This window comes from Talpa europaea (assembly GCF_964194135.1).
Source record: "Talpa europaea genome assembly, chromosome: 9".
NCBI classification, from domain to species: Eukaryota; Metazoa; Chordata; class Mammalia; order Eulipotyphla; family Talpidae; genus Talpa; species Talpa europaea.
The window spans coordinates 18,106,345-18,133,165 of NC_140076.1; the positions used below are offsets into that span (position 1 = coordinate 18,106,345).

Sequence of the window (26,821 nt, forward strand, 5' to 3'; positions counted from 1 at the left end):
ATGAATTCAGGAAGACCTGAGACCATGGAAAACTTGCCTGCTCTCTACACTATTTTCCAAGGAGAGGTATATTTTGTGCTTTGAAAACCCACCATTTATATTAAGCATAGATTATGAAGGTGAAAAGCAGCTGGGTTTGGAGCTCCTATCTGCTTAATATTTTGAGCATTATAGTCTAAATGGAAAGGACTAGTGAAGCATCTGTCTACTTCATGTACCTCCTCTAGACTCCAGACTTCTTTCTAGCTGCACCTCTAATTTGTTTTTTGAATGTTTTTGAATGAATTTTTAATTTTGCCAAATCTGTTCATTTAGTTTTTTCCACCTTTCAAATGAAATATTCATTCAGAAATTTGGACATCATCTTGATGTCTCCTCTTGATTTGATCTTCCTGTCCCTCCAAAGTATATGTCAGTCCCAGCTTTTTCTTGTTTGAAATGGGACTTAAATTAGTGTAGGTTTTATGTTTTACTATTAACAGATCGACTAGGATAAAGTTAGGAAAACTTTATAGTTCTAGCTTAGTATTTCAGGAGCACATTTTGAAAAATAATGTTTAGAATTTACTTGAACAATTAAAAGAGAATTTTTATTAACAACTTAATTTTTATTAACAACTTAGAAAGAAACTATTTTTCAGAACATTTATCTAACATACATTTAATGAGTGCACAATATTTAGAGAAGACCCTATTACATTAAAATTCAAAAGATGTTGGTATTCCTAATGTATGTCAGTACATATTCTATGTAATTGACTCTCTACAAAGAAATTGTTAACCCCATTCTATAGGAAATGAAACTTTTTTTTAAGATTTATTTTTATTTATTTATGCATACAGGAACTGGGGTGTAGGCCAGAGGTGCGGTGGGTGAGAGGACTCACCAAAGAGAGTGGGGAGCAGAACAGGCAGATTCATGGAAATACACTGAGGGGAGCAGCAGGTGAGACAGGAGAGATCTGCTGTGCCATGTGGGTTAGCTCTCTGGCCAGGGATCAAACTCATGCCCTAGTGGCTGGCAATATCTTAATAGCACTGAGACTTTAACCCCTGCACCACCAGGGAGGCCCAGAAAATGAAACTTTTAAAGAAGTTTTTTAAAAGTTATATAATTTACTGAATGGTGAAGCTGAGATTCTTAATCAAGTCCTCTCTCCAAGTCTAGTCCAAGTCTGCTATACTGTAGCTAAAATTATCCAATTGTATATAAGTGTGGGAAGAACCCAGAAGATCCATAAGGGAACTCTTTTGACTAAATTGAAATATAGGCAGAAGATAGATGGTAAATCTGGTTGTTCCACAGTCATTTCTATCTCTTTTGTGGTATTTATCATAGTCTGTCTTGGATTATTGTTACTTGTGTATGTGGCTGTCTCCTCCACTAGATTGTAAGTAAGTCAATCTGGAGAGCAGAGGCATGGTCTCATATTTCTCGGTAACTGCTTGAAATTCATTTTAAAATGTGCTGGGCATATCTTAAGTTTTACTTCACAGTACCTTTTCATGGCATATTGCATATAGGTGCTCAGAAAATATTTATTAAACCCAACCCTTTTAGGACCAGTTGTCCTTGAAAAAGCTGATAGTGTAGCCTATATCCTAGCATTTCTACTCTTAGCAGGCTCAGCAGGGGTGGGGGATCCGGTGATTGAATAGCTGAGAGGCCAATATTCATCTATCTCTCATCCTCTGAGAGGCATCTCGGTGCTAGAGTCCAATAAGCATGGGAGCGGGTACAAGCAGCAGTGGGAGCTGGGATTTGGCTCAGCCTACCCACAGCCCAAAAAATGCTAGAGGGAGGCTGGTATTGGTAAATGAAAATAGCACCAGACTAGAAGTAAAACAACTGAAGTTTTATGTCGCCATGCTACTTTCTAACTGTGACTGGACAAATAATGCATGTCTGAACCTCAGGTTCCTCATTTACATTTTGAAAATAGCTAGTGTCAAGGCCAATGCAGCCTCTAATCTGAAGATGGTAAATTCGTTTTCCTCACGCTCTTAGTTCAGTTGAGAAAATTACTGAATTGTTTCCCCTACGCTATTTGACTAATTATTCTGGGGACTCCAGACCAACTGTGTGATAATCTGTGGCAGGTGCCATTCTGTTAATTTCAACTCTGGACTGCACCCTAGGAGACACAGTGATGGAAACACCTGGTGCTGGAAATAATCAAGAATGCCTTTTCTTAACTGAGCGGTTGAGTGCATCCATTCTGGAGCACATTAACCTTTCCTTTTGGGAAAGGCCAAATTAAGGTCTGTCATGATATTTCCTCAGAAGACCATAATGTGACACTGGAGCATCAGGATTGCAAAGTGAGATTGTCTTAATTTACAGTAGTAAGGTGATTTAGTTTCCAATTTCCAGATGCTACATTTAAGTTTGTTAGATAATTATTCCCTTTAATAATGTTGTTATACAATTTGAGGCATCTTAGCCCTCTTTCTAGAACCCTAGAGCAAAAGCCAGTCAGAGTCCAGAGAGAAGGGATTTGCTTTTAAGTTCTATTTTAAAATTTTAAGCCTTATCTTTATCCATGTGGCCCTGTTATTTACAGAGAACAACTTGCTCTGTAAACTTATAGAAACAGTTTGTGTCTCTGATCTTCACTTTTTTCTTTTGAAAAATGACAAAATTGGGTCAGCTAATCTATAAAGTCCTTGCTCCAGTCCCAGCTTGCCTTGGTTTTAAGTAGTAGTATCTGCCCAATTGTACTCTTTCTTTGGGAATAACTGGTCTCATCCCCAGCATAGCATATTTATCAATGTAAAATAGGAATTTAGACCATTTAGTTCTTAACCTTTTTTTTTTAAAGATTTATTTTATTTATTTATGCATACAAGAGCTGGGGTGTAGGCCGGAGGTACAGGAGGGTGAGAAGATTCACCAGAGACAGAGTGGGGAGCAGAACAGACAGATTAACGGAAATGCACTGCTGAGGGGAGCAGCCGAAGAGACAGAAGAGGTTTGCTGCGCCCTGTGGGTTAACTCCTGGTCAGAGATAGAACTTGTGCTGCAGTGGCTTAACCTCCTCTGCCACCAGGGAGGCCTATTCTTAATGCAGTGTATCCTGTAGAGTTAGTTCAAGTGACCATTAAAAATAAGGAGAATGAAAGTTTCCTCTATTTCTGTCATAAAATTGAAGTAAATAATGGTGATAGCCGGTGAAGAAGGAAGCTTCTGAACTATGAGTCGAGGGACCTGAGTTTTGTGCTTAGCTTGTATCTGAAGTAGTTGTATGCTTTTCCACTAGTCACTCACTCTTTTGTGCTTTAGTGTCTGGACTGTAAATTACTAAAAAGCTATAATTTATTGAGTGTACACTGTGTACCAGATACCAGTTCCACGTACTTATGTACATCATTTGTTATCTGCAGAAGCAAAATGAGAACAAATGGGAATTTAGGCCCTGAAAGTGAAATCGTGTATAAGAAGTAGCAGTAAGACAGGTGGCAGAGCAGGGATTAGAAGCCACATCTTTTAATTCACTGTGTTCTTTCTACACCTGTGTTTCCCCTCATCTCTACCATCTATACTTCCTGAGAGTATTCCCAAGAGCAAACAAGATACCAAATGTTACATTGCTTCTGTCTGACAAAATTTTATAGTTAAAGGCAACCCTGAGCAGCTTTATTATAGTTAAGATTTCCTGGTTTCAAATCCCAGCTCTGCTGTTTACTACCTTTAGTCTCTCCACCTAACAGTTTTGTCATCTATCACATAAGAATAATAATAGTACCAATATCATTCATGAGGATTATGTAAAGCACTTTGAATAGTGTTTTGCATATGTTTGTTATAGGACAGGGAGAGGGGCAGCCCAAACCCCCGCAAACCTGCCTATTCTAAATGGGTTCTGCCATCCGTCACATCAACACAAAACATAGGAGACTTTAATGGGAAGGAACTTTAATACAACTAGGAAACAATACAGGAAAGGCAAAGAATCTAGTTTCTAAATGAAGTACCCAAAGTTACCCGTCCCCTCGTGGGTAAAAGTCCATCCAAATGGGACTGGCCCAGAACAAGGCCCCAAAACATGTCACAAGTCTAAAGCATCTTCCAGTGAGTGGGGACCCACAGAAATGGGTCAGAAACAGACAAGCCCGGAAGGAAAAGAGCAAAATCAACATCAAGATAAAAGCTGCCATTGTCACCTCCCCATGGGTCTCACCCCAGTCCACGACCAAAAGACAAGACAAGCGCAGTTTCTTCACGTGTCTCTAGGCTCCATGCGCCTCCTCCAGGTCTCCTTCTGGCTCCATCCTGCTTCCTTCCTTCCTCAGTCTCCTCTTCAGCTTCTCCTCTCCCTGCTCAGCTCCACCCTCCCTTGGGTGGGGCAGGGAACCTCCCCCTTTCTTGGGGACCACCCTGTTACATGTTCACTATATACTACTGAACAGTGGTACAATAGGGATTGTCTTATTCTGTTCCCTTGCTTTAGTTATGGTGAAGCTAAAACAGTGACTGCACAAAAGTAAACCACTAATTAAAATTATTGAAAAGGATAACGTTTATATGTGTAAGAGTGTATTGAATATTTTCGGAAGATAATAATGAATTTAGTGATATAATGTCACTAAATTAAATCTATCCTAATCCGTAGGTAGGGGAGTGGGCTGGAGGATAGAAGGAAGGAGGGACAGGGTTTGGGATAATGATTTACTTGATGAGGAACCTGGGCCTTTTATTGACACTTGTATAAGGTACACAGACACATCAGTTCTCTCACTTCTACATCTTGGGCCACTCTTCAGAATTCTTGAGGACAACTCTTTTTTTCTGATTATTTCAACTTCTGTCCATGTATTGAATTTTTCTCTAATTGTCTTGATAAAAACCTAAGACTCTGCTTTGGAGTGAAATAGAGCAGGCTGTAGGGTCTGACTTAATTTGAAATTCAGGAAGGAGGGATGTCCTAGATGTCCCATCACAAATTAATGTTCTGTGTTGTGGAAGCCTCATTCTAGCTACTGTAAAGTATAATTTTATTACCTGATTTTCTGCTCTTTGTTCCCTTTGTTCTTATACCTGTTAGGGGGTTTCAGGAAGTGTGGGGTTTGGATATTTCTGAGTACTGTCATACTAGTCAACAGCAATTCAATCTCATCAGTGTTTTTCTTGTGTTCACTTGTGTCGATTAGTCTAAACTAAAAAATAACACAAAACCCAGAATGTTTGACAGAACATCATATTTAGGCAGTTTTGCAGCAGACAGTAGCAGTCAGTACAAAGTTGAAATTTAGAGAGACTACGTTAAATTTTATAGAAGAGAGATTTTCATTTGTGTGACATGTTCTTTTCTTTTTTTTGTCTTTACAGGTTGCTATGGTGACAGACTATGGAGCCTTTATCAAAATCCCAGGCTGTCGGAAACAAGGTAGGAGCCTGTAACTTGAAATTCAGTCCTCCCATTTCACACTGTCTGCTGTCACTGCCACTCCATCCTAATTATAGGCAGTAATTTTGTTTTTATTTTTTACTATAGAAAGAAGAGTAGAGACAAGTGATTACAGTTTATTTTTAGCAGGTCTTGATTCAGAAGAATAGTGGTGTCTGACTTGGGGGGACGGTTGGGGTATAGCTACTTGGGTTCATTTCTGGAACTAGCTCCACCTCAGATTTCACCTGTGACTCTGGGCAAATCATTTGATTTCTTTAGTCTTAGGGTTTGTGGGAGAATGGGCTATTTTCTGAGACTGACATTATGAGTTTCCTGGTTATGACACATGGAATGAAAGTAGTATTGTAGCCAGTACAAACATATATATCTCACCTGTAGATTGTAGTACAGCAGTATCACTGTGATTTCCTGGTTGTTATAGTGTACTAATTGTTTTTGCAAGATGTTACCATTGGAGGAGATTGGGTGAAGAATGAGAGCACACAGGATTTCTACATATTATTTCTTTCATCTACATGTGAAAATTTTAAAAAATTTTTTAAAAATTAAAATTTTTTAAATTAAAAATTTTAAACCACTTATAACATCTTTTTTTAAAAAAAAAGATTTTTTTTTTTAATTTATTTATGCATACAAGAACTGGAGTATAGGCCAGAGATGCCGGATGGGAGGGGGGTGATGAGAGGATTCACCAGAGACAGAGTAGGGAGCAGAACAGGCAGATCCACAGAAATACACTGCTGAGGGGAGCAGTGGGCGAGTCAGGAGACGTCTGCTCTGCACCGTGTGGGTAGCTCCCTGGCCAGGGATCGAACTCATGCTTCAATGGCTGCAGATAGCTTCATAGGTTGCAGCTTAACAACCCTTGTGACACCAGAGAGGCCCAGGACTTTCACTTTTTGCAATTTTTTTTTTTTAAGATTTATTTATTCATGCATATAAGAACCAGGGTACAGGCCAGATGTGCGGGAGGGTGAGAGGATTCACCAGGGACAGAGCACGGAACAGAACAGGCAGAGTGACTGAAATACACTGCTGAGGGGAGCAGCAGGCGAGACAGGAGAGGTCTGCCATGCCATGTGGCATTCTCGCCAGCCGGCTGGGATCGAACCAGTGCTGCAGAGGCTGTGGACAGCATCACAGCGCGGCGCTCAACCGCCTGCGCCATCAGGGGAGGCCCACACTTTTTGCAATTTTTTTTTTAAATTTTATTTTTATATTCCCCATACAATTACAACCCCCTTACTTTTTGCAATTTTTTTTAAAAAAAATTTTCTTTAAAAAAGTCCAACATCTGGTCTTTGGATAATAAATGCATGCCTCTAGTCTTGGAGACTACTATGCTGCAAATTACACCATTAGAAATGGCTTGCCAGTAATTTCCAAGCTAGCAATCAGCAATCTGTAATAAAGTTTCTGATTTTATGTTGGCTGGGAATTAATGAGGTGGAACTCATCCCCATCCTTATAGGGCATGTACCTCTTTTAGTCTGAAGACAGATTTTCTTGTTAGTGTACTTGCCATAGCTGCCAGTACCTGAAAGACTCATCCTTACTTGAGCATTTTTGTGACACTTTGGGGACTATGTGGGGATTAAAGGCCGCCACCTTCCAGCAGTCAGTCTTCAACTCACTGGAGTCCATACCCTGTCACCTGATGCCTCAGATTGTGCCGCCAAGCTTACAAGCAAATCTATCAGCCTGACACCTGTGCTGAGACAAGTCTTGAAGGGAGAACTCAGGAAACCAAATAATTAGGTGGAAGCTCTGTGAATTCTAATCTTGGGCACTTCGGTAGATTTATTGGATTGCCTGAGCAGGTGACTTTCAGAGAGACAGAAAGTTGATGAGCAGTTGTCCTATAATGTATTGTAGCTTCTCTATCCTTAAAGTCCCACTGTGAAAGGACTGAGTTATAAAATGTCTGATTTCTAGATTGTAGCATTTTTGATTCAAGAAGTAAATTCTAATTTGAGTTATTTTTCTCAGATTTCTTTTCTCAGAATTCTTTAACCTGTACTGAGGTCCTTTCCTACTGTTCAGATATAAACTAGATCTGCTTTCCACTCCCCTAGTGTTGTCCAGCAGAACTTCAGGTGATGAAAGATAAGTTTTATATCTTTTCTGGTGTGTTTCTGACACTAACCAGTTCTCTAATTCTCTGGACACCAATTGGGAGTCTGATAATTCATTTCTGAAACCATCTACCTGGAGTTAGTATCATATCCCACAAGTTACAGGAGCTCAGTCCCACAAGACTGTTGTCACTTTAGATGCCAGTTGCAAGTCCCATACCACCTGTTCTGACTAGTTCATACCACCACCTCTGACTAATTCTGAATCAAAGGTTCTGATGACCCCCTCCTCAAATTTGATAACTTGATCTAATGGCTCACAGAACCAAGGAAGACCTTTTCCTTATGTTTACTGGTAAAGGATACAATCAGGAACAGTGAAGTGGAAGAGATTCATATTGCAAGGTTTACAGTTAATATACTGCTGGTGGAGTGTCAGGGCCTAGTACAGTGCCTGAGGTATAGTGGATAGCCAGTAAATCTTATTAAATGAATTCTAGTCCCAGCTCCACCATTTACTATTTTCTTCACTCTAGAAAACTACTTAGTCCTTGTACCTTAGTTTCTGTATCTGTAAAATGGGAATAATGTGCATATTTTAGAGTTTCTTGTCCAACATCTTATCCTTGGATCCATTTTTGCTACAACTTAGTGAATGTCTAGTAAGTGTTTGAATGAATCCATAATTCCAGCAAGAGTAATGTGCTTGCTTTATTGTCACATACCATTGATTGGAGGTAAAGAGGGAATTCAGGTTCCTCAAGTGTAAAGGAGACTTTTTGACAATCTTGGCTGCTGCTGTCCTCTAATTTGTTATATTTGTCTCTTTCCTTTATTATCAAGATGTAAAAAAAAAATTCATGTTGAACTTAACAGAGTTGGGAGAATATTTTTAAGGTAACTGTACTAGGCTAACTCTGTTTTCCTCATGGTGATTATGATGCTAGGTGTTTCAAAGTTGTGAGAATTTTTTTTTCTTCTTCCAGCATACATTGATCTAGGACTCTTTCTGTTTAAATGTCATGTTGGGTTTATTGAACGTTTTGATGGACTTGATATGCCCTTTGGGCATTTATGGCTTAATGTCAGAAATGCAAGCACAAATTGTTCCCTTCCGTGTGGCATGATGAGCAAAGTATTCTTTCTGTTTTGGTTTAGAGCATTTGTTATAACAGAATTAGACGTGTTTCCACTATTGTGAGGAAATAATCTTTTTCTTTTTTTAACTGGAAAGATAACACAGATTAATGATAAAAGGAAAAAATATAGTACAATATAGGAGACGTCACAGACACATATTTAAATTACAGTTCTTGCTTTATCAGCTTTGTGACCTTGGACCATTTTCTTTAATTCTAGGCTATTTCCTCATGTGAACCTATGTCATAGGGTTGATGCGAGGATTAAATGAATCTGTAACTATCCTATGTCTAGTGAGGTACAGAGTGAGGGGGCCTCAATTTTTTTTTGGGTGCCCTCTGTCATATACATTTAATCCAACTCCTGTTGGTGTATTTGGTGTATTTATTTAACAATAAACTACCTTCCAAGAATTCAGACTGTCTTCTGATGGTAAAACTAGTGATGAATCCTTCATATAGAGTATGAGATTAGCCATTGATAGAAATATGCCAAGTAATTATCTGTAAATCTGTGACGGAAGAAATGGGAGCACTCAAGACTTTGAAAAAAAAAATCTGGGTATAATTCCAGGGGAAAGGGATAAAATTGTAATTTAAGATACTAAAATCTAATTGATTGTATCATTCTTCTTTCTAGGGTGAGATTATATGAACAGGAATCTGAATTTTCCCTCTAAGTTTCAATTTGACTAGTCAGCTCATTAAATAAACTATCACAGGGTATGGGGGGAGTAAGAGGTCTAACTTCATGAATTTTACAGAATTTGGCGATTATGTTAAGTTAAAGATGTGGAATATATATTTTATATTGATAGAAAAAATGTTGGAGGCCCCATAGTTATTCAGAGAGATAGGCTATCAGCCTCCAAAATTTTAAGGTAGGTATGTGAAGTAGGTATGTGAAACCAAGTGACTGTGGTCAGAGAAAGCATGGACTTCCAGCTGGAGTTCCACACAGAAAGGGCAGGTACTTGAAATCATAAAGGTGTGCAGACATCCCTGAAGATGTATGTGTGTGGGAGAGAAATTGAGAGGAAAAAAATAAAGGTTAATAATTCTAAGCAATTTCAGGGAGGGTATTTACATTTGACATCAATTTTTGTTTTACTTACCAGTTTTTTCCTTTGGTTTAGATTCCTGATCTATGTTCTTTCGAAATAATTGTTTATTGTATTCATTTCCCCCCAAAGACATATAATTTTCTCTATTATTACAACATTGGAAAATAAGTAAAATAAAAATTAACTTGTAATCTAACTTAGGATAAATAACCATTGTTATAACATTTTGGATCATTTCTAATTTTTAGAATTTGCTTTAAGTATTTGTAATCATACTATACAATTTTGCGTCATTATTTGGTGATTTACTCTGGAAAATGCTAGTTACCTACAGTGTTTGACACATAAATAAGCACTCAATAAATATTTACTAAAGGAGTATTCACATGTTTTTACATAATCTTTTAAATTTTGTTTTTATACCATGCTATGCCATAACTAAACCATTACCTTATTTTTGGATATTAAATTAATTTTCATTTTTTTGTCATAGAAATATATTGAATAGGGGTCTCCCTTATGGCCTAGGGCTTAAGTCTCAGCGCTATCCACTATGGCCTGGAAGCTAACTTACATATGGTGCAGCAGACCTTTCCTGTCTCACCCGCTGCTCCCCTCAGCAGTGTATTTCAGTAGATTTGCCTGTTCTGCTCCCCTCTCTGTCAGTGGTGACTCCTCTCACCTCCCCCACCTCTGGCCTACACCCCAGTTCTTGTATGCATAATTAAATAAAAATAAATTAAGAAAAATACTTTAAAAAAAAAAGGAACTATATTGAGTATTTTGATGTAGGTCACTTTCCTGAATACATAGAGCTTTTCTTATAGATGAGATTATTGTCTCATACAAATTCCCACAAATAATATGGATCAAATTAGTTATTAGTCAGAGATTAGTCAGAACTGTTAGCTTCAAGGAACAGAAACACAGTCCAGATTAACTTTGGCCAATTGACTGGCTTGGGTCGCATAAATCCAGCTTCATTCATAGTGCTGTTTATAACATCAGGACTATCTATTGTTGGTCCTCTTCCCTCTGGTTGTCTCTTGCCACCTGGTGGTAAAAATGGGAATTGATAATTTTTCATAGTTTATAATCCTGAAAAAAGTCTTAAGAAGGGTGATTTAATTTAGTGACTTTCTCTGACCCTGACCCAGTCCATGACTGTGGCCAGGGATGGAGTACCTTGATTGACTGTCTGCATCATGTGCCCACACTTGAGAGTTCGGTTAGCTACAACCAAAGTCACATGAATGGAGCAGATTATTTTAGAATGTAAGGTGGTTTTCCTAAGGACCTTGGGTAGACATGAAAAGAACATTTATTTTAAATATTTTATTAAATTGTTTTATAATTCTATAATTTAATAATTAATTTTAAATTTAAATATTTGTGACATTCTTGTTAGACATTGCTAAAAATGATTTCTAAAAATTTCACTAAGTAGCAATATTTCTTATTTTACTAATATTAGGTTATGTTAGCTTCTAAATATTTTGCTAATAGAGTGAAAATAACATTTTGTCTATATTTTCTTTATTCACTTTCTATCATAATTATTTCCTGTAGCTATTTTAAATAGTTGCTTACTCTTTCATTTGATAGATTTACCATAGTTTACCAAGCTGCTTTCAATTATCGGTCATTGAAGTAGTAGTATAGTTTTAAAAAATTGTAGGTTATAATACTGCAAATTTTTTTTATGTTCACAGACTTTTACTTGTATTGAATTTTTTCTTTTGGAAAAATTCAACATGATATTTTTGCATCAAAGATATAAAGATCTCTATGCCCTTTGCTTTCAAAGAATTTTACCAACTTGTATTTTTACCAGTATTATATATTTGTTATATCACATCTTTACTAACATTGAGTATTATTTAAAGAATATTTGTTGGTTATGTATAAAAACAATCTCAAACTGTTTTAAATTACAGGTTTTTTTTTTTTATAAGTAGTGCAGATTTTTTTTTTAAAGATTTATTTATTTATTTATTTATTTATTTATTTATTTATTTATTTATTTATTTTTAATGTATGCAAGCACTGGATACAGTCAGAAGTGTGGGAGGGCGAGAGAATTCACCAGAGCCAGAGCAGGGAGCAGAGTAGGCAGACTGAAGTACACTGCTGAGGGGAGCAGCGGGCAGCAGGGGAGGTCTGTGAGCCATGCGGGACCCTCCTCTGGTGGCCAGGGAGCAGCTGGGGATCGAACCGGCGCTGCAGAGGCTGCGGCAGCTTCGCAACCCAGCGCTCAACCACTGCGCCACCGGGGAGGCCCTAAATTACAGTTTTAAATGAAAGATATCAATGAATCCCCAATTCCCATCATCTCCTTACTTTATTAATTAAAATATAAATACCAGACATGCCCTGTACTGCATCTTATTTCTTCTTTTTGTTCCCAGGTCTGGTCCATAGAACTCACATGTCATCCTGTCGCGTGGATAAGCCCTCTGAGATAGTAGATGTCGGAGACAAAGTGTGGGTGAAGCTAATTGGCCGAGAGGTAAAGTTCGGTGCAATTTTCATGTTGCTAGGAAAGATTAGGAGAAGTTGGGATTTTTTTGGTATTTTATAATGGTGAGAGTGTATATATGTTATTAACTGTAGCTGACAACCTGGTTTTCAACGTGACAACAATCTGTCCTGAACTTAAACCTCCTGGCTATCTGTCCAGCACACTCAGAAGAAATGGTGTGAACTGCAGTAAATGTGGTACAATAAGTACATGTTGGTAAAACTTCCCTTCCTGAAATTTACCTAAATAGTAGTGGGAAGAAAAAAAAAAGATAAGAACCAAGAAGAAAGAAGGAAACAATCTATGGGACAAATCTTCATTACAGACTTCAAAGAATACCTGCCAACTATACTTCAGTTTTTGAACCAAAACAAAAAGGACACAGAATTTATAGTCATTTTTCCTAAATACCTGGCACAATGCACTATGAGGGAAGTGAAAAAGGTCTGAAGGATCTGTTAACTGTTGAGTGTATGAGGACCGTGGGTGTGACTTCACACCATTCTTTCTGAGTTTGCAGGACAGATAGCCAGGAGGTTTAAGTTCAGGACAGATTGTGGCAACGTTAAAAAGGGGCCTCCCTGGTGGCACAAGGGGTTAAGATGCAGCCTATGAAGCTATCCACAGTCGCTGCAGCATGAGTTCGATCCCTGGCCAGGGAGGTGACCCACATGGCACAGCAGACCTCTCCTGTCTCGCCTGCTGCTCCCCTCAGCAGTGTATTTCAGTCAATCCTGTTCTGCTCCCCACTCTCTGTCTGGTGAATCTTCTCACCCCTCCCCCCAACCTCTGGCCTGTACCCCAGTTCTTGTATGCATAAATAAATAAATCTCAAAAAAAATTAAAAATGCAAATACTGTGTGACCCAGCAATTCCATTTCTTGGTATGCCCAAAGGAATTGAAAGTAGGGTTTTGATGAGATATATGTATACCCTTGTTTTTAGCAGCATTATTCACAGTAAATGGAAGCAATCTAGGTGTCCACAGACTGATAAATGGATAAGCAAGATGTGATGCATACATATAGCGGATGATTATTCAGCCTTTAAAAGGAAGAACATTTTGCAATAGGCTACAACAGGAATGAATCTTGAGGACATGATGCTAAATGAAATAAGACAGTCACTAAAAGATAAATGTTGTTTGATCCTACTTACATTGATATGAGGTACTTAGAATAGTCAGAACCATGCAGACAAAATATACTGATGGTTGCAGGGACTATGGGGGAGGGGAGAACAGAGACTTCTTCTTTAATAGGCAGAGTTTTGGTTTCACAATGAAAAGACTTACGGGGGTAGAAGGTACTGATGGCTGTACCACAGTGTGAATGTACTTAATACTCCTGAACTGTAAAGTTAAAAATGGTTAGGTAGTGGATTTTATGTTTTAACACTGTGATGAAAAAAAATGAGATGAAGACCATTTCCTGAAATTCTGCCATTGGATCTGCCTATTGTGCTTATAAGCAGCCACTTCCTAATACACACCCTTAGCCACTACAGGTGCTTAGTGTTTGTTATGATGATAAAAGCTTTGATTTTTAGATAATTCTAGATGAGAAGCACATCTAAATCATGTTCTTTGAAGTTTTGGTGACTTTGCTTTTGTCTTTTTCAGATGAAAAATGATAGGATAAAAGTATCTCTTTCCATGAAAGTTGTCAACCAAGGGACTGGGAAAGACCTCGACCCTAACAACGTTATCATTGAGTAGGTAAAAGGTTTGGAAATCCTCTGCCTCTGAAACAGTAGAATGTGGTAGTGAATCAGGCTGACCTGGGAAATTGACCATTTATAGACCTTGTGCTTTAACGATTTATGTTATCTTTGTGCTCTCTGGTTTTTAGAGGTATAAAGTATGCAGTTCTAAGATGAAATGCTAAAATACAAAGCTCCCAGCATAGAAATGAGATAGCCTAGGTAGATTAGACTATAAACTGGTAGTTCGCTGCCTGTCATCTTGTTTAAACAGCCTAATCCACCAGACTCACCAAAGTCATCATACCTTGGCAAAAGATGCTATATCCTCACAAATGATAGTTTCACAATTCCCTGCAAGGGAGGCGTGGATGACTGAGGACCCTGCATACACAGATGGTAAAAGAATCTGACACAGAGTCACCAAGGTCCCAGCCCTGGGTGGAGATGTAAGATGCTAATGAAACATGTAACATGAAAGCGCATGTAACCTGTCTGCACATGCCCTAGTGCAGCCCATTCAAAACATACTCCAGCACTGCTCCCCTCTATCCCGTTCTGGTAAAGAAACTCCTGAAAATCCTTTCCTAGCTCACTTCAGGGAGCGAGCCTGAAAACTTTCTCTTTTGGTGCAGCCTTTCTCGCGTTTAAGCATGAAGCCATGTCTGGATGTAATCTGTCTTGCCCCATTGCTAAATTCTTTTATAAGGAGTCAGAATCTCTAAAGAAGACTCCAAGTCTGTAACAGAAGTGCTCCATCAGTGGTTTTATTTCTTCTTGTTCTCTTTCTGCTTTTGCTCTTTAACCTGCTAGCCAACAAGCATTCATGAAGTGCCTGTTGCTTGCCCCTCTCCTGACTGTAAGGCTGAAAAAGGTAGAGACCATGTGGAATGGTAGGTTAATATAGGAGCAACCTCTAGCAGAGTTTAAACTCTTAAATCTTGGGATACATTGTGTTCAGAAAATAATACCTTTCTGTTATTGGTTCTTCTAACCTTTCATATGGGAATTTGTTCTCTGTCTCAAAGTCTTTCTTGAATATATGTATTGATTTGTAGCTAGGGATTCCTAGATCCCTAAGAACCAGTAAGGGTGTCTTGGGGACTTAGGAACTGTTTCCAGTGTCTCTGAAAGCCAGCCAAAATCATACATTTATCTTTGAGTTAACCATTCCATTATTTTGTTCTTTGATGATAAAATATTACTTTAAAAAAAAAAAAGTGTAGAAGAACTGGGGTATAGGCCAGCAGTGCGGGCACAGGGGGGTGGTGGTGAGAGGATTCACCAGAGACAGAGTGGGGAGCAGAACAGGCAGATCTACTGAAATACACTGCTGAGGGGAGCAGCGGGTGAGACAGGAGAGGTCTGCTGTGCCATATGGGGTAGCTCCCTGTCTGGGGATCGAACTCAGGCCGTAGTGGTGATGGCACTGAGACTTCAACTTAGGTCACCAGGGAGGCCCTATTACATTGTTTATTTTACACTAATCAGGTATTCTCAGTGCAGCTATGTTATTGATTAATTTCTTTAAAGATTCATTTATTTATGCATACAAGAGCTGGGGCACAGGCCAGAGGTGTGGGAGGTGAGAAGACCTACCAGAGACAGAGTGGGGAACAGAACAGGCAGATTGACCGGAGATATTGCTGAGGGAAGCAGCGGGTGAGCCAGGAGAGGTCTGCTGCGCCATGTGGGTTGCTCCCGGGCCCGCCGGGGATCGAATTCATGCTGCAGAGGCTGCAGACTGCTTCATAGGATGCGTCTTAACCCCTTGCACCACCACCAGGGAGGCCCCTGTTATTGATTAAAAAAAAAAAAAATAGATTATGTTTGCGTGGGATCTTGGTGGTGAAAAGTTTGGAAACCCTTATGTTTGCTAGTTCTGAGCAAAATCACTTTGGATATGAAGGATTTTACCTAAAAGAAAGGGAAGTGATATTTATTTATTTATTTGTTTGTTTGTTTGTTTGTTAAGATTTATTTATTTATTCATACAAGCACTGGGTAAGTCAGAAGCGCGGGAGGGCGAGAGAATTCACCAGAGTCAGAGCAGAGAGCAGAGCAGGCAGACACGAAGTACACTGCTGAGGGGAGCAGCGGGCACAGCAGGAGAGGTCTGTGTGCCACGTGGGACCCTCACCCGGTGGCCAGGGATTGAACCAGCGCAGCAGAGGCTGCAGGCAGTTTCGCAACCCAGCTCTCAACCACTATGCCACCTGGGAGGCCTGAAAGTGATATTTATTGAATACATGTGATGTACTAGGCATTTATGAAAGGCAGTTTACATACATTAGTGTATATAGTTCTCATAACCTACAAAGTAGGTAACATCTCCACTTTACTTTTCCTTCTTTGTCTCTTCTCCCTGACAAGGCCAAAATAAAAGTCAACATATAACATTACCTTGTATCTCTGGCCACATCTATTAAGTGGTCCAACAGTCAGTATCTTTTTTGTTAAAGGCAAGAAGAGCGGCGGAGGCGGTCGTTCCAGGATTACACTGGACAGAAGATCACACTTGAAGCTGTCCTGAACACCACCTGCAAGAAGTGTGGCTGTAAAGGTAAGGCGAAGCCTCTGCCATTTCAGACTTACTGTCCTTGTGGACAGATCCTTTACTGGATGAGAGAGGCAGCCTGGTATGAGTTTAGCTAACCCTGTTTTTTAGCCCAGTGATGGCCTCACTTACTCATGCTATTAGTCTTGTTGGACTTACATCAGAAGTTCATGGCTTATGCTTTTTCTGTTTCCTTTTCTGAATGCTGCTGCCCTGCCAGGTACTATACCACTATTATTGCCACCACCACCACGCCCCATTCTCCCTAGCTGATGCCTGCCTGGGCAGCATCCCTTGTACTATCTAGAGGAGTAAGAGTGTTAGATTATGAGAAACACTCTAAATTTTTATCTCCAAGGACTGTTATTTCTCTGCTACAAAATTGAGCAACTTGGAGCTCGCCTGCCCTCCTATGACTATGCAGATGCCTCTTTTTCTTTCTCCTTTTCCTAATAAACCTGTCCTTTTAAAATGTGGGGATGGGGGAGGGCGGCGGGGAATTAAGCAACCTGGAAATACATTCCTTAAGGACACAAGTCAGCCTCTTTCTTCTGTATCTTTATCTCTTGTAACTTCAGAGTTCTGGACACAATGTCCTTTTTAGTAATAAAGAACACAGGCTAGTCACTTTCTTTAGCTGTTTCCTCAGGTTTCCTCTCATCTTACTCAGATATTAAAGAACTCTTTCAGCCTGACTTCCCTTGTTGGTGCTATAATGGGAGGGGTAGCCAGCGTCTCATTTTCAGAGTGACCTCAATTTGTACTCCTTGCTAGGCTTCTGTCTACCATGATGTCTTGATTTTTCTACAAATGGTAGCACATTTGTGTCCTGGTTGAGATTGTGGGGCAGATTTAAGCCCCTATTTATCATTAGTGTAGAGGGGAAAAGGGAAACATAAATGAGAGAATACTTCCTCATGGGGAAATGTGTGAACATTCCAGATATTTGGAAGTGATGCTATATTCCCCATCCAGCTTCTGGACTCAGAGTTGAAAGTAGTTTACATGTAACTTTGATGATCTCATCAAATCCTCTGTGCCCCTGAGACAGGATCTATAACAAACACAGACAAAACCAGCTCTGTAGCATCTGTTAAAAAGCCCCTTAATAGCTTTGTAGCCTCAAGGAGAGTGGGGTCTTCTTACCTTCAACTTGCGTCCACCAGGTGTTAGTTACATGAGGCAGAGAATAATGAGAGATGGAATTTGACCTAGTCAGCAAAAATCAGGCCAAAGGTGGTTGGTTCTGCTGTATCAGAGAAATAAAGGGGAGGGAGGCATGAGACCAAGGGTAAGTTTTACTTTGTTGTTATCTGTGTGATCTTGAGCTACTTCTCTACTTTAGTACTTCCTATCTTTTGCGATGCACTGTTGGATTTCATGATCTCTAAGGCCCTAGCCAGACCTGGCAATCTGAGTATTGGGTACCCCTCAATAAGGTGATTGTGCTTGTTTGTGTTAGCTTGTATGTGAGTGCCACCTTCCCGCCAGCTGCCTAAGAGCTGTCTTCCTAAGAATTACCTTCCTGTAGGGCTTGGCCTGCTACTCAGCTTCCTCTGCTCAAAATGCTTATCTCTGGAGTAGCCTTCATTGTCAGGAGTAAGTTCCAAATAGATCTTTAAAAATGACAAAGCTCTGCTGCTAGAAGAAGGCAACACAAACTTGCATCCTCACTTCCTCTGCCATTTCCAAAGCAGTGTTGGTGTTTCCCACAGTTTTAGGACTAGTTCTAGTTTCGCTATGATTGCTTGAGCAATGCCGCCTTGAAGTGACAGAAAATCTGCTCTGCATCCAATAGCTGCTCTGAATGAACTCAGTAATTCCTCCCAAACCAGCTAGCCCTTTTCAGGAGCCTCTGGGGAAGATTGCCCAACTGAGAGGAAAGAATACTTCTTCCTTACCTTTTCTCTTTTCTACTTCTCTTCTGCAGGCCACTTTGCAAAGGATTGTTTCATGCAACCAGGTGGAACCAAATACTCCCTGATACCTGAGGAGGATGAAGAGAAGGAAGAGGCAAAGTCAGCAGATAAGCCTGATCCCACGAGGAATTCTTCTAGAAAAAGAAAGAAGGTAAATGTCATCTAACTTATATTGCATTTATCAATTTTTTTTTTTGAGTTTTAAAATTTAAGTGTGCTTTTTGCAGAAATTTTTGAAATACTTTTTTTTTTTTATTAGAGTTTTGTAGTTTTCAACATGCTATAGTCCTTTTGCCTGATTGGTGAACTTTATTCCCAAGTATTTTATTACTTTTGATACTATTATAAATGGAGTTAGTTTCTTTTTTCTTTTCTTTTTTTTTTTAAGATTTTATTTATTTATGCATACAAGAACTGGGGTACAGGCCAGAGTTGTGGGAGGGTGAGAGGATTCACCAGAGACAGAGTGGGGAACAGAACAGGCAGATTGACTGAAGTACACTGAGGTGAGCAGCGGGAGAGACACAGAGGTCTGCTGCGTCATGTGGGTTGCTCCCTGGCTGGCCTCATAGGTTGCATCTTAACCCCTTACACCACCAGGGAGGTCCTGGAGTTACTTTCTTTTTTTTTTTTTCTTTTTTTTCTTTCTTTTTTAATTTTAACATTTATCATTTAAAAAAAAATTTTTAGACTGTATTTGCTTCCCCCCACCCCCTCAGATTGAGTCCCCATAGAATTTCCTTCCCCAAGGCACCCATGCACCATCACCACAGTCTGTGCTCCTCCCTCCCTCCCTCTGATCCCTCTCCCACCTCCTCCCCTGCAGTATGTCTCTGGTTCATAATTGTCTGTTTTGGAGTTACTTTCTTAATTGTCTTTTTTTTTTTTTTAAGATTTATTTATTTATACAAGCACTGGGTACAGTCAGAAGCATGGGAGGGTGAGAGAATTCACCAGAGCGGGGAACAGAACAGGCAGAGTGACGAAACACACTGCTGAGGGGAGCGGTGGGCGGCAGGAGAGGTCTGCGCGCCATGTGGGACCCTCGCTGGTGGCTGGGGATCGAACTGGCGCTGCAGAGGCTGCGGGCAGCTTCGCAGCCCAGCGCTCAACCTCTGTGCCACCAGGGGAGGCCCTCTTAATTGTCTTTTCAGATTGCTCATTGTTAGTGTATAGAAATACATCTGATTTTTGTGTTGATTTTGTATCCTTCAACTCTGCTGAATTCATTATTTCTAGCAGTCATTTTGTGGAATATTTAGGGTTTTCTATATCTAAGATCATGTGTGCAAACAGGTAATTTTACATTGTATTAGAGCTAGATTTTTAACTGATTTCATTTGTTCCAAGGATTTTTCTTTCTCTTTTAACCTTTTAGGGGATAAAAGGTATTTGTTTGATTCCCAAAGCAGTTTTGTGGCTGTCTCATTTCCATGGATCTTCGGTTAAGTTTTCGTCTTGCTATACTACTGGTGCAATATTAGTTACAGCTCTGTTCCTGAATCTGCTTTGAGATGTGTATTTCAGTTCACAAAAAGTAACGAAAGATCTGCTAGGCATGAAGCTCTTTATGACCTGCTTAGTCAGCCTATTATTATCTTACTCTGTTGCTGTTCTCTTAGTAGAGGAATGGTCTGATGAACAACGGCAGCAATAATCATCATACCTTATTATATTTAACAGTACCTTTGTGTCTATGAACTCTTAACTCATGAATTCTCTTTGATTAAAAAATTCTCTAGGGAGCTAAAAATATTAAAACATACCTTGAAGCCCACTGTTTTACCAGGTTGTCATCTAGCATCATGGTCTTTTCACCTCAGTGTTAATCCCTCCATTATCTTTTATGCCCTATATTTGTTTAGTATTTAACAATTTACAGAATACTCTTACATTTTTTATTGTATTATCCTGATAAAACAATAAAAGTTGTTTTATAATACTATATTTACTTTTTTTTTTAAACAATTTATATTTTATTCTTATTTAAATGCCAAAGGAGAAAACATTTTCTATGAATGAAGAGATGAATGTTTTCACTGTATCATCACATGGTAGTTGTTATACTTGTTTTTGCTAAAGAAATTTCAAACTTACAAAAAGATAAAAGCAAACTTACTTTTCAAGTCCAATGCTACTCAATGTTTATCCACAGATCAGTATAGTTCTATGAGCTCTTTGCTATTGGTTTATAACAAGTATATATAGACATTAAGAATAAAAATTTGAGAGACAGCATTTTAGAGCAGTATGACAAAATGTCTATTGCATCAAATTATTCTAAATAATGGAATTTTTGTCTTTTTTAAAATATCCTTTTTCTAAGTAATTTATTTGTTAGATAGTATTTTACCAAAGAATTTGGCCTGCATTAGACTGGATATTTTTTTTTTTTTAATAAATTTTATTGTTATATTCCCCATACAATTGCAGCCCCCCCATTCTGACCCCAATCCCTCCCCTCCCGCCCCCGCCCCCCTAAAAGTGTCTCTGGTTCATAGTTTTTTGTTGATTTTGATTTTCACTTTCTTATATTCATTTTCCTGGTCCCTTATTTAAGTTTTCTAGATTCCTGCTATGAGTGAGACCATCCGGTATTTTTCTTTTTCTTTTTGGCTTATTTCGCTGAGCATGATCCCTTCCAGCGCCATCCATGTTGCAGCAAATTGCATGTGTTTATCTTTTTTGAATGCTGAGTAATATTCCATGGTATATATGTACCACATCTTCTTGATCCAGTCATCTATTTTTGGGCAATATAATACTATATTTACTTTTAATAGTGAATGAATCGGGGGCAGGAATAAGAGATCTTTCTAATTCTGAGTACCTCCCTCCAACTCTTTTCATCCAACTTTCATATATTGAATGTATGTCCTTGTCCAAAATCTAATGTACATTGATTTGGGTCCATGATAATTTTTGACCTAGTATCTGAAAAATATAATTAGGCATAATTAGAACAAGAGGAAACTGCGTTAGAGATGGAAATGGATACTAGGTGATTGGTAATATAGGAATAGAGGGTTTTGTTGTGAAGCCATGGATAATTTTCCATGAACCTGTGGTCTATGCTTTGCTTACCTGTTTTAGTTAATCATGTTGTCATCCTGGGTCTTTCTGAATCATTGCTATATTATGAGAAAACATGTGTCTCATGGATCAGAGACAGGATAGTAATTGTTAGTGGCAGAGCCTGAACTCAGGTCTGGATCTAAACTAGATGGTGTTTGACACCAACCAGGGATCCTTGAAGCCTCAGGATCCCTGATCTCTGACCTAACAACTATAATAAGAGACAAATTAATAGATGGCTATTCCTGGCTCTTCAAACATACTTAGTAAATATTCATTAAATGAATATACTGTGTGGATATAGTACCTTTTTTGATAAATTGGCTCAGATTTAGAGCCAGGCTCCACTACCAAATATGTTTAGTTTGCATCTCCTACTATTGCTTTGTACTAGTACATATTCTCAGTCCTATTAAAAATCTATGTGTTATCTGATCTCCTAATCAGTGCTGTCTGTAACTAGGGCTCACTAAAGTGTGTTGTAGGTGGTAAAGTTCAGTAAATATTTGTGAGTTGATTAATTAAACCTTTTCATTCTGGTTTGACCATTTCTAAGCTTTGGTAAACTGGTTCTTTATAGGCAAATTTTAACCAGGAGTCACTCTAATCCTACTTCCCAGAAACTAACCCTGAGAATCAAATCATGTCTTTAGAATCAGTCATTTCTCAAGAATAAATGAATCAATCATTTCTCAAGAAGAAGGGAAAAAGAATAAGTGCTTGCTTGTTGGATTTCTCACCAAGTCAGTGCCTATTGGTTGGGAAGTGCTAAGTTAGGTGCTGCCTTTAATAGAGAGAGGGCTAAAAAGAACATCCTCTTTGGGACCCAGCCTGAGTCAAATCCAAATTCTACACTTGGGCAAGTCACTTCATCTCAGTCAACCTCTCTAAAGCTAAAATTTTCTTTCCTGAAAATACAGGGATATGGTCATTTAATAGATTTGACTGTGATGTCTTTTAATCTATGGTCATTTAATAGATTTGACTGTGATGTTAGATTAAGTATGTGTACCAGCCAGGTACTGAGTGAGCTGCTCTTATTCCCTTCTCGGTTTTTGTTTTTCTCTTACACTAGGCTTCTGCTGTTCTGATTCAGAACTGTAGACACTGTGGGTGGGCTAGCTGCTGTAGTAGGGAGTATGTACTTTTCTTAGAGAGCATTGATACTTTTCAGCCATGCTCCTCCTGCCCTACCTGCCTTGGGCTCACACCCTTGAGCCATCTTTTTGATCAGTTATCTTGTTCCACAACCCCCTTGAATGCGCTTGGGGGGTCAGAAGCTCACCATCCTCTCTGGCTCAACTTTCTTCTTGAAATACAATTTCCTAAGTGATTTTTATTTGTTCTGTAGCTCAGGGTTAGACACATGGTGAAAATGATGCCACCTGCTGGAAAACTAGATTTCCTTTGTTCAAGTTGTAAAAGAGCTTGTGCATGAAAATTGAGGTCTGGAGTGCATGTACCAGCATGCCAGAGTTCTATAGTGATTTCTTTTTCTCTTTCCTCCTCCTGAGCCTGCATCTTTGAGAGAGTGAGCAAAGTGGAAATAATGTCAAACTCCAAGCTAGAAAATGCAACATTTTTGTCACTTGAGCCTTGGTCAGTCAATTTACTTTACTTCTCTGAGGTGCAGTTTTCTTACCTGTAAAACGAATGCAAATAATTTCTTAATTTTGACCTTACCAGATTATTATTATAAGATAAGGGATACAGAAACCTGGATAAATTAAAGTGCTACTTGGGTATAAAGAAGTATTATTACTCTCCTTCTTCATTTATCCAGGCTGGGCCGGGCTTGAGGGAAATAGTACAGACTTTGCATTTGCTTATTTACTTTCCCAGGGCCCTGCCCTACCTAAGGAGCAGAACCTATGAGGCTCCCAACCCCAAATATTCTGTGGTGGGTGTTCATGACCTTGCCATCAGGAAGATACAGCACCATAAGCCAAACCAGTGATTTGCCAACCCTCAGCTCCTCCCAGCCGTGGCTCCTGTAGCCTGGTAATATGGGGCTGGGAAGCTTTGTTCCCCTCTCTCTCTCTACTCCTTTGGAGACTTCAAAGAAGAGTTTTAGTTTAATCTCCTTCTCAAAACTTTGATTTATATAATACAGATATTTAGCTAGACTGTCAAAACATTGTGGGAATTCCCAAAATGAGAGACTACTACTTCTGGCTACCACTGAGTACCTACCATGCGTCAGGCGCTGCAGTTAGTACTTAACTTGTTTAAGCCCTAATACCATCCTTTGAAGTAGGTATTTATTATTTATAATTTACTGTAAAGAAAACTGAGGTTCAAAAAGTTAAGCTTCTTATTCCAAGTCACAAATTAGTAAGTGATGACACAGTTGGAATTTGAACATAATTCTATCCTATTCCAAATTTGTTGCTCTGACCTCCATACCATGAAGCTTGCCATCATCCTATAGGAAGAGGTGCCATGTGCTACAGAGGAAAAATCCGAAAATTTCCACTCATGTAATCTACATGCAGATCCTGATCCTGCCTGTAAGATCTAGGGCAAGTGGCTTTCACCTTCTTAAGCCAGATACTATCTCATTAAATCTTCACCACAGCCATGTAACATAAGGGCTGTCATCATCTCTGTTAACATTTGAGGAAACGGCCTCAGTGAGGTGAACTGACTTACATCCAAAGTTACAGAATAGTAAGTGGCAGAGCCAGAACTCAAGTCTAGGTCTAACAGCTGGTTCGGTATTTGACACCATTTCTCACAGCTGACTCGTAAGGCCTACTCGTAAGGCCTGGTGTATCACTCAGGCAGACTTACAGCTCTCAGGACGCTGCTTGGATCCTGTAAGAAGAGCAAGAGCTTTGCCTCCTCTGCTCTCTTTCTCCTTCTATTATCTCTCTTCCTTCTTAGAAACCTTATTGAAGCTATGGAAATACGTGAAATTCAAGGAAAAGTTTTATGCAAGGCTTTAAAACTGTTGAAAGCACTCCATAGAGGCCTGGGAAACTGCGTCCCATTCTTTGTATGAGTTTATGCTGTTACTTTGGCATTATGGTGAGAAAATTGTGAGCTTTTTTTCTTTATTATTGTAATCTTCTATGAAGTTGTTATGATGGCTAGAGATGATAAATATTCAAGGGCAATAGGTAGATCTTCATTAATCGATGGCAATTATTTCCATGGCAGCGGAGTCTAGTAGAAATTAGACTTAGGACTCCTAAATCTATTGCTCTTTCACTATGGGGCATGTAAGTCACTGTTTCTAGATAGACTAGGTGATCACTGAGGACTCCTTCCAGCTTTAATTTCCTGTGAAAGACCCCTGTCCTTTCTTTCCATTCACTTTATTCCCGAGGTAATACTGGTTGCTAGTTTGTGTCTTTCCCACTGTTTTCTTTATGTTTTAATAAAGATATGGGTGCACATATATATATACACACATTGTATGGCATGCATGCATGTATGGTGTGTAATAAATACACACATAGTTATAAGTTAAATACACTGGAATCTAGAATACATACTGTATTTTTTTTTTAAGATTTATTTATTTATGCACACAAGAGCTGGGGTACAGGCCAGAGATGCGGGGGGGGGGGGTGAGAGGATCCACCAGACACAGAACAGGGAACAGAACAGGCAGACTGAAATACACTGCTGAGGGGTACAGTGGGCAAGACAGGAGAGATCTGCCTCGCCATGTGGGTTGCTTCCTGACTGGCCGGGGATCGAACTCGTGCTGCAGAGGCTGCAGATTGCTTTATAGTGCGGTACTTAACCCCTTGTACCATCAGGGAGGCCCTGTATTATGTCTTGATCTTTTCACTTAATTTGTTTTGGGCATTTTTTTCTTGTCAGTATTGGAAGGTTGCATTTTTTCTTTTTAGTTAGTGCATTATAATGTATTAAATGGTTCCCTATTGATGGCACATGCCATTTCAAAAACAAATGTACATATACAATATTGAGTTTTTAAATTTTCTTTTCAGGAAAAAAAGAAAAAGAAACACAGAGACAGGAAGTCATCTGAGTCTGACAGCTCAGACTCCGAGAGTGATACAGGCAAGAAGGCGAGGCACACATCAAAAGACAGCAAGGCAGCAAAGAAGAAGAAAAAGAAGAAGAAGCATAAGAAAAAGCACAAGGAGTGAGAGTGGAAAGAGCAGAGGGGGTGGTTGAGAGAAGGAACCAGGAGACGTGTGCCTTGAAGCCCTGGCTCTTGGAAAGACTCGATAGTGAGATTATAGCCTCCCACCCCATTGACTTCCCTCCCATGACGTGGCATCCCTCATGCAGCCGGCAGGTTTGGGAGTTAGATGCCAAAGGCATCTGCCTGAATAAGTTGTTTCCTTATCACTTCTTGTCCCTTTGCAAGTGACTTCTGCAGCTCACCCATTCATTCATCCAACTTCTTAATTCAGCAGGAGGTCCTATTACCCTCTCCAGCTGCCACTGCCAGAGCCAGATTCCTGCAAAGGAGTCCAGGCTGGAGCCACAGGTACTGCTGTGGAGGTGAGTGTGGCTATAGGTGGAGAACAGAGTGATCAGCCCCTCCCTGTTGGCCTGCCCTGGGCTGATTGGTGAGTGACCTCTGCTGCATCCAACATGATGGCAGAGAGAGGCTGGCAGTATGAGGGGAACGTGGTGAGAAGTGGTGCTCACTTTTTCCATTTCCCGTAATGATTCTATGCTAGAAATGACCGCCAAAGGTCACAGCGAGAAAACCATTGTTTGCAGTGACTGAGCTTGTGTGTGACATTCTGCCTGACAACTCAAGCCAAAATCATTGCTTTACTTTGTATTTACTACTGTGTGAGTCCGTTGGTTCCATTTCAGGTGTCTGCTTACATTCTTCACACTAAATGGAAATGTGTTTGGTTCTAAACTTACTGAAAGTTTTTATTACTATAATCTTCTTCTTGGATTATTTATAGACTTAATGGTCACTGAGTTTGAATCTTCGTTGCCTTGGAGAGAAATCCAGCTGAGGTACAGAGCCAGAGGCACTAGCAAGTCAGAGTCCACCTATAAACCCTTTCATGGCAGTGATCAGGTGACCTCTCCCACCAGAGCTAATTAGAAAATCAATAAGAATTTATAACCGTGAGTAATGACCTGGGGCATAGGTGGGGTTTTTGCCAATGGTTATTTTCTACCACCAAAGCCCAGTCCAAAGCATCCTGTATTCCCTGTCTGCATTCTAGAAAGAGACCACAACATTCCACAGAGAAAAGCAACTAACCACACCCAAGAGCATTCAGTGGGAATGGGCCTGAAGTGACAGTTTAGTAGCCAAGGGGAAGGAGCCTGGGGAAGGCCTGCCACTGCCTGATAATTCCAGATTGGACTTGCTCATTTGGATCATGGGTTGGGGGCAAGTGTA

The 26,821-nt window shown here is 39.6% G+C and overlaps 1 protein-coding gene across 2 annotated transcripts; it reads left to right on the plus strand.

Moving 5' to 3' along the window:
* ZCCHC17 (zinc finger CCHC-type containing 17) lies at positions 1-25,984 on the plus strand (the record flags this gene model as incomplete). Of its 2 annotated transcripts, XM_084242734.1 has the most annotated exons (7): positions 1-66; positions 5,330-5,387; positions 12,098-12,198; positions 13,832-13,923; positions 16,374-16,474; positions 18,399-18,538; positions 25,428-25,984. In XM_084242734.1, the coding sequence occupies 7 exons, from the start codon at positions 1-3 to the stop codon at positions 25,587-25,589; spliced, it is 720 nt and encodes a 239-aa protein (XP_084098860.1). In that variant the 3' UTR covers positions 25,590-25,984. The 2 variants fall into 2 exon arrangements, with proteins under 2 accessions (XP_084098860.1, XP_084098861.1); XM_084242735.1 differs by lacking the exons at positions 16,374-16,474; positions 18,399-18,538.
* Between the last annotated feature and the right edge of the window lie 837 nt (positions 25,985-26,821).